Consider the following 12,497-nt stretch of genomic DNA (forward strand, 5'->3'; position numbering starts at 1 on the left):
ACATGCACCTGGCTGATGTGGGTGGTGTTTCATGTTTTATCCTGCTTCCTTTGACATGATTGACATAAATTGTACGTCATACCTTAAAATAAGTCACCACTTATTTTAAGGTATGATGTCCCATTTCACCACTACATGGAACAAGTGTCTGCCGCCTCACACATAACATTGGCCCCTCTGATACCTCTGACCAGATGCAGAGTAGAGCAGCCTTTTGGACAATACAGTATTAATCCTGTGGACGGAAATCAAGCTGCAACCACATGCCTGAATGTTGAAGCCGATGCAGGAGTTACTCAATATGCAGTTATTAAGGATTATAGATGGCTACGTTTGAAGGAAAATGTGTGGCTGTTACTGAGCAAATAGGCAGTGAGATAAAATTCTGAAACATTTGATGCCAAAGCATAGAGAATACTGTATGGCATCCCTTACCCCGCCAACTGGCACTCCAAGCTGGAAAACAACCTAAGTAAGGTTTTCTTCTTTGCCTGGTGCTCCTACATACAGTATTTGTTAAAATGTCTCAGATAATGATACAGATAAAGTAATCTGTATCATCCACAGAATTTACTATTACATCTGGTTGTAACACACAAAAGAAGCTGCTGGTTGGGAAATTTAAACAGCAACAGAGGCAGATTGCCAGCAATATCTTTCTGTTGGTTCCTGAAGTGCACTTTGTGCATTTTCTTATAATAATTACTAACTTGCTGACACTTTTATCCAAAGCGACTTACAATTGCTATATATATCAGAGGTTATACTCCTCAGGAGCCGCTAGGTTGCTCAGAGACACAATGGTGGATGCGTCACAGTGGGAATTTAACCCAAGTCTCCCCGACCTACCAAATCTTATCCACTGCTCCATTGCCACACAGAACACCCTCAGCTGAATAAATACGAAAAAAATAACTTTGTCTTTTTTTAAGTGTCAAAGTATCAGACACCATTTCACCTGTAATTTCAGGTCCAGTACCTAAATATTTTAGTACATAAGTCGTCTCCAAAATAAGAATCAAGATTAAACAATCCCTGACACATAACTCAACCAGTCAGTGGGCTTGGACCTTCTACATAATGTCAGAAAAAACAGTTAGAGCTGAAACCAACAATTATTTTCAATGAATCTGCAGATTGAATTTGCTCAAGTAATTGTTTGGTCTATAAAATGTCACAAAACAGTGACAAATGCCCAGATTTTTTAGCATTGTGTCATATTTTGGATTCTGAACTGCTGAGGTAGGTGAGTTAACTGTACCATTATTGTTTTGTTATTGAACATGAGTGTTGAGATTGGTTTCTGTTGTGGGCTACAGCCTTAATGAAGATAAAATGTCAGAAATGAGGTGTAGATTATTTGGGGGACTGGGCTCTACACTGAGCTCATGCCTGGATAGCCTGTGTCCTCTATCCACCAAACCTGCTCGCCAGAACCAGTCCCACCCGTGGCTAACTGATACCATCCGTTAGCTCCGTACCGATCTAAGAGCCGCTGACAGAAAATAACGAAAAACCAAAGACCCTGCCGAACTTAAGGGCTACCAATTAGTCCTATCCTCCTTCAGTTCAGTTCATTCAAACATGAAGGAATGAAATTTGTTTCCCAGGTCCAGCAGCATACACAATAAATAACAATTTTAAGATAGACCCTATATAAAACAACTGAGCCTAAGTGCTCAAACAGAAACAAACATTCACACACATTCATAGACTGGTGGAACAGCCGCCGGGGATTGAACCGCAGGCCTTCCGATTAACAGCCAACCTGCTGTACCTCCTGAACCACAGCCGCCCCAGTGAGGTCATTGGAGATGTACAGGCCCAGATATTTAAAGGTGGACACCATCTCCACAGTTACTCCATCAATGAAGAGGGGAGGAGGTGGGGTATGACCTCTCTTCCAAAAGTCCACAACCATCTCCTTAGTCTTTCCCACACTGATGCAGAGATTGTTTTCTCTGCACCAGACCATGAGTTCATCCACTTCCTGCCTGTACGCTGACTCGTCATTGTTAGATATCAGAACAATCACAGCTGTGTCATCTGCAAACTTCACTATGTGATTGCTCAGATATTTTGCAGAGCAATCATATGTGAGGAGAGTGTACAGCAAAGGGCTCAAAACACATCCTTGTGGGGTGCTGGTGTTGAGTATGAGGGTGGAAGAAGAGTTGCCGTGGATCTTAACCGACTGTAACCTGTTCAGTCCAGGACCCAGTTGCAGAGAGATGGTCTTAGTCCCAGCAACAGCATTTTGTTGATTAATGTCTGCGGAATGATAGTGTTAAAGGCAGATGAAAAGTCCAGAAAGAGCAGCCGGACGTAGGAATCCCTGCTCTCTAGGTGGGTGAGAGCAGAGTGGACGGCAGCTGACACTTCGTCAGACACAGACCGGTTCCTCCTATAGGCATCCTTCTCAACAAGCATCAGTGCTGCCAAAACTGCATTCTATAATGACAGAATTAGCAGTGCCACTGACTCAAGGAAATTATTTTCCACTTTTAAAGCGCTACTAAATCCTCGTCCAACTCCGCCACCCACAAACTTGTCCGCTGATACCTTTGCTGCCTTCTTCACAGGCAAAGTGGCGGCTATAACTAGCCAATTCTCTAAACCACTCAAAATCAACCGGTGTATTCCCTCCCTGGTCAGCTCCCACTGTAACACGGCACAAGAAAACCTACCATAGCAGTCCTTACACATGTCTCCCTCCATCTCCCTTGGGAAATGGTGGTCACGGCAATCAATGATAAATACTTTTCTGGCTTTGGGAACATTCCCGACCACTTTCAAAAGGGCTCAGGATAAGCCCTTGCTCAAAAAGAGCTCCCTCGACCCTACTCAAGTTCAGAACTATCGTCCAGTTTCACTTCTACCATTTTTATCTGAGAATTCCTCTCACAGAATGACCTCCTAGATCCATATCAGTGTGGTTCTTCTGTCTGTAACAGAAGCCCTAAGGTCAGCTAAAGCTGCAGCCCAATCCTCGGTTCTTATCCTGCTTGACCTATCAGCTGCCTTTGACACAGTCAATCACATGATCCAGCTATCCGCACTCTCAGCAATGGCAAAGCACTCCTGTGGTTTGAATCCTACATTTCGAGGTGGTCCTACAATATTTTGTGGCAAGGACAATTATCTTTCTCCCAGTGCCTCTCCACAGGGGTGCCCCAAGGCTCAGTGCTAGGGCCCTTCTCTTCTCAGTTACACCACCTCACTAGGGCCGATCAAACTACAAATTGACTCCTCAACAATCACTCCAACCAGGATGGTAAGAAACTTGGGTGTTATGATTGATGACCAGCTGTCCTTTTCAGACCATGTAGCTGCTGTCTCTTGGTCATGCCGCTTTGCTCCATACAACATAAGGAAAATCAGTACCTCACTCAGTGTGCCACCCAGCTTCTGGTACAGGCCATCATTATCTGTTGCCTCGACTATTGCAATGCCCACCTAGTAGGTGTTCCAGCTTGTTCGGTGAAACCCTTACAAATGCTTCAGAACACAGCAGCACGTGTGGTTTTTGATGCCGCAAAAGGACGCATGTCACTCCATTACTGAGTGACCACCCCTGGCTAACCACGGCCTCCCAAACAAATTCAAGTCACTAATGCTTGCATAAAGAGCTACTACTGGGTTCCTACTCAGCCAATACGCTCCTCCAATCAACGCTGGCAGGTAGTAAAAATATTAAGAATTCTCATTAAATGATGACGTTAGTCTCATAATACTACGACTTTAATTACAACTGAATTAAAATCAATGAATTTACCATTGTTGTGAAAAGGTGGCACATGCACAAGAGTTTACATCCAACCTAGAGTAGAATACATCTTGGAGAGTTTAATAAAGAATTCCTATGGGCCTTACTGCAGTATATTTTTATATTTTGAGTTGTTATCTGAATTTTGTGTATCCCTTTATATAAATAAAGACCTTTCAACCATAAATTGATGCAGAAAAGGCAGGAATTGGTGCAAAAGTTTTCACCAGAATGCATGAAATGAAGTCTTTAATGCTCAAAATTTAGTTTTACACTTGAGTAAAGGATATCATTACTTCTTCCAACCACTGAAGCCCCCTGACCCAGGTGAGCCCTTAAAGCCCCACGTTCAGTGCATGCCAATAGGTGAGGCTCTCTCTGTCCTTCTGGTACTTGGTGAGAATGTGAGAGCATGAATGTATGGCACTATGTCTTTAACAGTATCAAGCTCCTTCTCAAGAGTAAAACTAAATGTCTAATGCTGTGTTGAAGGATTTGACCAAAAGCCTCAGCTCACATGAGACAAACTACTATATTGTTAATGCAGAATATATATAGTGCGATATTTTGCCATCTACATTCTGACCTTGTCTTTCCAAGATAGACCAAATCCAGCACAACAGAGATTAGGGAGTTACAATAGCTGTTTATTTTTAAAACATGTGCTCCTAAGTGATATAGTTCATAAACAGAGCACAATACATTTTTCTGAAACTACATTCAGCATTTGTTGTTGTTGTTGTAATGTAGGACAGTAAAGCACACACACGTTTAGTCATTAGCTTCAACTCGCTATTCATCTGGTAACACAGGATAAAGGTCAGTTCTCCATCACAGCCAGTCACTTCGATATAGCACCTTGAAAAAAATTGATATTCAGCACCATGGGGGAAAATTGACACAACATTGATTAAATTACTGAATTAAATTACTAAATTATCTAAACAATCTTAGTAAATGAAGTTAATAGTACTGTGTGTTAAGCAGAACAGCATCAGTTAATTTAGTTTAGTTTAATTTAGTTCAACTGAAACTCTGCTGTCTTGTTAGGACTTTGGTTTTGTGTTCATGTTTTTGCTGTGTTTAGTCTGTCATGGTTTGGGGTTTAGTGTTTCTCTTTGTAGCTTTGTTTATTCTTTTGTTCATACGCATTTTAGTCCTGTGCCTCAGTTCATGTCTTAGTGTTTACTCCTGGTGCTGTGTTTGTATTATTTTGCACTTGTCTGCTTTATGTTCTGTTTAATCCTATTCTCAGTCTGTTTCCCTGTTAGGTTGTAGTATTTGTATTATTAGTTTTCTGTCTGCTAAGTGCTGGTTTGTGTTCTCTGTCTGGTTGTTGTTTATTTGACAGTGTTTAGTCTGCTTGTTTCCTATTTGTTTCTGTTCTTGTGACAGTGTCTTGTGTTCAGTGTTCAGGAAACAAGCAAGCAAAACTGTTGTGTTTAGTTTTGCCTTATGATGTTCAGTTGTATTCTGCATTTAGGTTTGGTCCTGTCTGTTTCCCCTGCTTTCTCTCTGCCTGCCTGTGTGTCTGTTGTGCCGTCATGTCTCTCACCTGTGTATTCCCTCCATGCTGATCCGTGTGTATATTTTGCCTGTGTTTCCCATCTCGTGTTATGCCCTTGCTTGTTCCCTGGAGTTTTGGATTTTGCCCTTTTGAGTTCCTTTAGGATTACCTGTTTTTTTTTGGATCACTTTGTTCGTTTGGATTGTTTATTTTGGAGCCAGCCACTCCGCCTGTAAGTATGCTCGCTATTTGTATGTTGAAAGGGGAGACGTCTCCAACCTCTCCTGGTTCTTTATAGAGGTCAGAGTGTCGGTCCTGGAGCTGCTTTGCGGAGTTAGTTTTGTTGTCACTTTCAAATGGGCTTACTTGTGTCCTTTGCCAGCATCCAATCACAAGTGACGAGTACTAGCCAACCGCAGCACAGTAGGGCGGGATTTGTTGAAACTGGCAGGGGAAAAAATGACGTGATTCAACCGGAGCAAACGAGACGAGGCCTGCGATCAGAAAATCAAAAAATGTCCTTTCCTAACCCCTTCACCTTGAACTCGATGGAAATCGTCATGAGATCAAGGAAAGATGTGAAGGACAATTCATAAGGACTAGGAAAAGACGACCACAGGGCTAAGAGAATCCGACTGCTCTTTTCTAGTTACTGACTGATGATACTAACGTGGCCTGCCGTGATGAAACTACAACGTTCAGAAGATGGACTACAAAAAGCGCATATTTGACATTGAGCCCCGTGTTGTTTTAATGCAGGCCATCTAAAGGTGAACAACACGGTGGAATATTACTTCATAACCAAGATAGCAAAAAGGCAGCGGACCTAGCTGCTGTCCTCTCCGAACTGCCGACCTACAGCCAATTTATTTTTGAGACTTACTACCTCGTGACGGAGCGTTTCTATTTTAACCCACGCAGCTTTTCTAGCATTTACTGTACTAGTTTAGCGGACCAGGAAACTCGCAGACCAAACGCATGTGCTCCAATTGTCTAATGTGACGCTTCTCAGCCAATCAAATCTGTGCATTCCAATTCTTGCGAGTCGAGTCCGCGAGATTCACCAGAGACATTTTGGAAACACAGTACAAATTGAGGAGACGAAAGGGAAAAGAGATTTCACATGCCGTTTAATCAAGAATGTACAGATTTTTACATGTACATTCCTCCCACGGGCAGTTCAGAGCTCACGTTTCTCACGTGAACAAGAGAAAGTAGGAAAATGGTAGCTCTATAAGAGGGAATGAAAGAGAAGAGGAGGCATTACAGCTGTTCATTTGTTATGATGTGTTGGGTGTTTATTATAAAATTGGTTAAGACTTCATTTCATCACTTCAAGCTACACTTTTTATATAATTTTTTCTAAATATTAGGCACTTTACTTTAGTTTACTTATTATTAGAGTAGTTAGTATTTATTATTCCTCCATTTTGATGTGAAAACTGACAGTAAATATTCTTGAAATATTATTTGATTTGACAGTCCGTTGTTGATTAAAAACATATGTTGATACAAATATACGTTATGGTACTGAAGAATAACGCAAGTTAGTCGTTTTGATGTTCCGGACCTTTGCTTCGGGAAATTTTTTCTAACTGGACCTCTTTCCTAATTCTAATTGACTACATGGCCTATAGGATACCAGTCACCAAAAGGGTTGTCACATTGAGAATGCTTGCTCATACTCACCGTCTTGCCCACCCATATTTATCAACATGAATCCATTAAAATCCATTACATTTACTGTAGAGGATATACAGCTTGATCCCTACCTTTATTAGGACGAGAATATTGAAGGTGATGATGACATTGGCCAAAAATAACTAATGCAAACTGAGCATATAACGTCTATACATTTCAACATTATTATTAACAGAAAAATGCAAAGCCTTGAGGATTTAAGTGTCTCTCTTTAACTGAACTACAATTAGCTTAATTTTCTTGTTAACTGTTTGTAAAACACACTTCATTAAAAGTCTACACAAACAAAATAAAACTCACCAAAGCCATCTCGGTAAGCCGATGTTCCAATAATCTTATGGTTTGGTTGAAATAAATCCATTATCACTGGGTAAGATGTAGGCTAATTATTCCAGTATGCTAATGATATTTTCCAGCTGCCTCCATCTGCCAATTGCCTCTCTTACCGGTTAACAAGTGTTGTCCCTGGGATGCAGACGTTTGGCTAATGTTACCAAAATTAAACAAAAAACCACCCAAAAGTAATATTGTTTTGGCCATTCAAATCTAACCCTCACTGATAAATGACATGTTCAAATCCCTAGCAAGACAAGCTCCTGAGCATCAGTTTGATATGAAACATTCTTTGAAACATGATTGGAACAAGATTTTTATTACCATTTAATTTGTAGAATTGTGCATCCTCTTCTGGAAAATCTCTTATCCAAATGATGGTTGCTGAAGTCCCTCCAGGAGTTAATAGCAAATTATTTTTGCATTTTTTTAAGAAAACTTACCAAAACAAAAGTAGTACCCTTAATTTAAAAGACTTGTGTTGTATCAAACGTCTGACCATGCTCTAAATTCCCCAACACTCAGTTTCTAAAAAATACTGTAGTTTCCTGTAATTTAAAACATCAGCATACTGTTTAGGGCCTCTGTCCTGTTGCTCCAAGTTAAGCAGCCCACAATGCATTGCTAACTACAGTACTAAACTGTTTAACATGAAAACAGTATTTTAGTGTTGAAAATCGGCTGTAAATTTACAGCAATTGCTTACAGTGCAACTAGGGAAGAATGTAATAAGATTTGTAAATTATTCATACACAGTTGATTTCAACAGCTCATAAATCTTTTTTTTCAGGGCATATTTATTAGTATAATCCTTACATCTGTGCTGTTTGATGGCGACTCCTCATGTCTTCAATCCTGAGCATTTTTTGGATTCAGAGGGCCAGTTCCGCAGAAGAGATGCATTCTTACCGTTCTCAGCAGGTTTGCTTAATACTGTTTAGCTTACAAGAATTTCTAACATACAGTAGTTCATGTCAGAAACATGGGTTAGGAATGTGCTAACCTACAGCTGCTGTCGACTGTTTCCCTGAAGGTAAACGTGTGTGTTTGGGGGAGCACCACGCCAGAATGGAGCTGTTCCTGTTTTTTTCATCTCTCCTCCAACGCTTCACCTTCTCTCCACTTCCGGGAGAAATGCCCAGCTTAGAGGGCGTGCTGGGCTTCACCTGTTCCCCCAAGGTGTTCAGGATGCTAGCCGTGCCTCGCTGATCAATGATCTCTGTGAGACAACAAAGACTTAATATCTGAAAACTAATTTGTAAAGTCACTTAAAAATAAAAAAGATAGATATTTGCAAGTTGAAAGACAAAGGCACCTGGATTTGCTTATTGTTTCAAGACCAGACAGTATGCCTAGTCGCCTTTCTTACACAGAGGTGTTTTCCATTATTTTGCCTGTGTAGACCTCTTCTTAAGTCTGCGTGGGTGTCTAACGATTTTGATTGTAAACATTTCCCCGATTTTCCTGTTAGTTTTATTGTACCTGATGAGGCAATCTCCTTTACATCATTAGTAAATGGAATTTGGTATCATTAGTACATGGAACAAACTGTTTAAATAAACTAAATACACAAAAAAGTGACTGTTCTACAATTTCATTTGACACGTGAAATGCAATATATTTGCACTGATAAAAGCTTTTATTTATGGGATGTCAGACAATTCATTGACATATTTTATGTCATTCATGGGCTGTTAATCTATTAAGTGTTACATATTGTAATGAGGTAATACTGAAGATAATGTATTAGTATTAGTGAGTCACATCTATCAAGTTAAGCCCTTCAAAAAAATCTTAAATCAATTTACCCTAGCAAAATAACAAAATCTGTACTTAGATCATTCGGTATCCACTTCACATTTGCTGCACATTTTCTCTTATGCATCCTCACTGGAGTAAGATCAACTTTATGAATAGATTTTCAATTACCCTCTTTAATTTTGTTATTAGTGAATGAAAAATGTATTCACAACAATTCAGAGGTTTGGTTGAAAATGCGAAAACATGGTCTCAGAGGTCTAGGACAAAAGTAGGCGTGTCTGTAGCTAGTTATGTAAGAACACTGTCACAAGCACCTTTGGACAGACTCTAAATGACTGTGCCTGATCAGATCACTTATCTGTCTTGTAATATTAGTACAATGTGGACCAGAACAGGGTTAAATCAAGTGTAAACAGGCATTATAAAACCACAGGTGTTTCACTTGAGAATCCTGAATAGCACAGACCTTCCTTCTTGCTGCTCTTCAACAATGTGGCTTTATAATTTTTTGCCAGGTTTTGACATCAAGGAGGTATTACTGTTTAGTTTTATTTTCCTCCTAATAGCAGACTTCCTCAAAAACAGGAATCCTCCAAATTATCCTCCAGGACCGCGGGCTCTTCCCCTTGTGGGGAGTATCTTCAGTGCGGACTTTAAACAGCCACAGATCTATTTTGCCAAGGTAAGTTTAATACTCAGGAGGTTTCACCTTACAGGGCTTGTAAGCATTAAGGATCAAAGATTCAAAGTTATACAATAGCTAAAGACTTTAATGAATTCATTTTAGATTCATTAACAATTGTTTTCTAGTTTTGTTTTTTTTATTCATTTTTAATGTGCATATTTTCATTTTATTGAGACATTCTAATGCACTTAATCTATTAATTCAATTAATTTAATTTAATTTAAAATTAGTTAAAGATCCCTCACAAACACTCACAAAACTGTGAAAGCTATTTCACTTATTTTTATTAATTCACCTCAAAAATGTAACTTTAAATTGTTCACAATTGTTCACACAGTGAATTTGCGTTCGAATTACTCATATTTATATAAAATGTAATGGAAAAACTGACACCTGGTGGTCAAATTGTAAATATAAATGTTGATCTTGATGTATTGTCCACAGCTGGCTGACATCTATGGGAATGTGTTCAGCATCCGCTTTGGTGGTGAAAAGATGGTGCTTGTGTCTGGGTACAAGATGGTGAAGGAAGCCATAGTAACACAAGCCGAGAACTTTGTGGATCGACCATACAATGCAATCATCGACAGGCTTTACTCAGGAAACTCAGGTGGACAAATCTCTCTCTTTCTCTTGTTTCATGCTGTGCAGAAATTAATTCCAATCAGCCGTTTCACATTGCCTCTGCATACTTGTGTCTAGGTGGTCTTTTTATGAGCAATGGTGAAATATGGAAGAGACAGCGACGCTTTGCCTTGTCTACTTTACGTAACTTTGGCCTGGGCAAAAGCACCTTGGAGCAGAGTATCTGTGAGGAGGTCCGACACCTGCAGGAGGAGATAGAGAAGGAGAGAGGTGGTGCACAAAATATGCTCATAATCATCAGCTCTTCAGCAGTATAGCATTGTCTAAATAGTGGACTTCTCTCGTCCAGGTAAACCTTTCAAACCAGCAGGTCTCTTCAACAACGCCGTGGGCAACATCATTTGCCAGTTGGTGATGGGGAAACGGTTTGAATACAGCGACCACAACTTCCAGATCATGCTGAAGTATCTGTCTGAACTTTTGTGGCTGGAGGGCTCAGTCTGGAGTATGGTAAGTCATTGGTATTCGTTTAGCTGGTGGGACTGTGTGAGTCCATCCTCCGTAAGAGACTGCAGCGACCATGTCTGTGGCCAAAATGTATCACAAAAGGTGAAAGGTGATTTAAAGAAAAGGTGATCTCATCTATTGCTTTCTTCTGAGTAGATGTATCAGTCATTCCCTGGAGTGATGAAGCACTTGCCAGGTCCTCACAACAAAATCTTCAGCCACTTCAACACCCTCCTAGACTTCATCAGTCAGGAGGTAAAATGGCACAAGAAGGACCTGGACCACAACAATCCCCGGGACTACATAGATGCTTTCTTAACTGAAATGGAGAATGTATGTGAACAGTTGCATTGTACACCCAACACTGCGTAGCCCTTCCTGTTAATCTGCCAGTCATTCACTGTTGTCTGTTCTCTGAATTTCTAAATAGCACAAAGGATCTGAGCTGGGCTTCACTGAGACCAATCTGGCGATGTGCTCTCTGGATCTGTTCCAGGCTGGAACGGAGACAACCTCCACCACTTTGTTGTGGGCTTTGGTTTTCCTCATCAAAAATCCAGATATCCAGGGTAGGTGACGTGCTAGACCCAACACTGAGCTGAGTTAACTGTGATGCTAATGACATTTCAATCTAAGTTTAACATGTTAGCATGGTAATATTAACTGCTGCTATAATTGCGAGGAGATCACCAAATTTAATACAATTCATGCTGAGGGGAGTTAAATGGCAATCCATTCAATAGTTGCTGAGTAACTTCACTAAAAGACAGAAAATGGCGCTGGAGGAAATGTCAGGGGATCACCAGCATCATCAGGATTCATCTTCTGGGAACCATAAACATCTGTAACAAATTTCATGGCAATCCACCCAATAGTTGTTGAGATATTTCAGTCTGGACCAAAGTGGGGGACCGAACGACCAACAAACAGAGTAACTTTGACATCAAATGAGCCTAATCGCTTGCATGGTTTTTGTTTGTTTTGCTAATTTTCTCTTTTAAAGTTTAGCCAAAGGAATTACTGACATTTAAAGGCAAATTTTAAGTCATGTCTACTAATTAGACTAATTTTGATAGTAATTTCAATTTTGAGCAGCACACCACAAAGCTTGTTCAATCATGTTTTTATCAACTTAGAAATATAGCTAAAATTCGATCTATATTAACTTTTAAGGACAACGAGACCATTTTACACGCCTTCACCTTATCACGCCTGGATTATTGCAACAGCCTTTTCACTTGTTTAACCCAAAAATCTATTGATCGACTCCAGACTGTCCAGAACTCAGCTGCCAGGCTTTTAACCAGAACAAAGAAATATGACCACATTACTCCTATTTTAGCTTCATTACACTGGCTCCCAGTGTGTTTTAGAATTGACTTTAAAATTCTATTGATTACTTTTAAAGCTCTTCATGGCCTCTCGCCTTGTTATATTTCTGACCTTTTAGTCCCATACACACCAGCACGTACCTTGAGATCCTCGGGCAGAGGCCTGTTGTCTGTTCCAGAGTCTCGACTGAAAACTAAAGGGGACAGAGCGTTTGCTGTCAGGGCCCCGAGGCTCTGGAACAGCCTGCCCGAGGAAATCAGGTCGGCTGAGTCAGTGAACTCTTTTAAGTGCCTTCTTAAAACATACTTTTATAGGAGAGC

General features: G+C 40.3%; 1 protein-coding gene and 1 long non-coding RNA gene across 2 annotated transcripts in view; both read left to right on the forward strand.

The window, feature by feature from the left end:
* Positions 1–4,455: 4,455 nt before the first annotated feature.
* LOC123970597 lies at positions 4,456–8,767 on the forward strand. The gene is made up of 3 exons (XR_006825017.1): positions 4,456–4,585; positions 8,098–8,228; positions 8,341–8,767. It is a non-coding gene; the product is annotated as an uncharacterized LOC123970597 (long non-coding RNA).
* Positions 8,768–9,558: 791 nt separating this feature from the next.
* LOC123970590 (cytochrome P450 2J6-like) overlaps positions 9,559–12,497 on the forward strand; it is a 4,759-nt gene continuing 1,820 nt past the window's right edge. Inside the window, exons 1-6 of the mRNA XM_046048712.1 lie at positions 9,559–9,750; positions 10,198–10,363; positions 10,456–10,608; positions 10,688–10,848; positions 11,002–11,178; positions 11,276–11,414. Of these exons, the coding sequence (XP_045904668.1) occupies positions 9,559–9,750; positions 10,198–10,363; positions 10,456–10,608; positions 10,688–10,848; positions 11,002–11,178; positions 11,276–11,414 (988 nt within the window). The remainder of the gene's footprint in view (positions 9,751–10,197; positions 10,364–10,455; positions 10,609–10,687; positions 10,849–11,001; positions 11,179–11,275; positions 11,415–12,497) is intronic.

This window comes from Micropterus dolomieu, linkage group LG05 (genome assembly GCF_021292245.1).
Source record: "Micropterus dolomieu isolate WLL.071019.BEF.003 ecotype Adirondacks linkage group LG05, ASM2129224v1, whole genome shotgun sequence".
Classification (NCBI taxonomy): Eukaryota; Metazoa; Chordata; class Actinopteri; order Centrarchiformes; family Centrarchidae; genus Micropterus; species Micropterus dolomieu.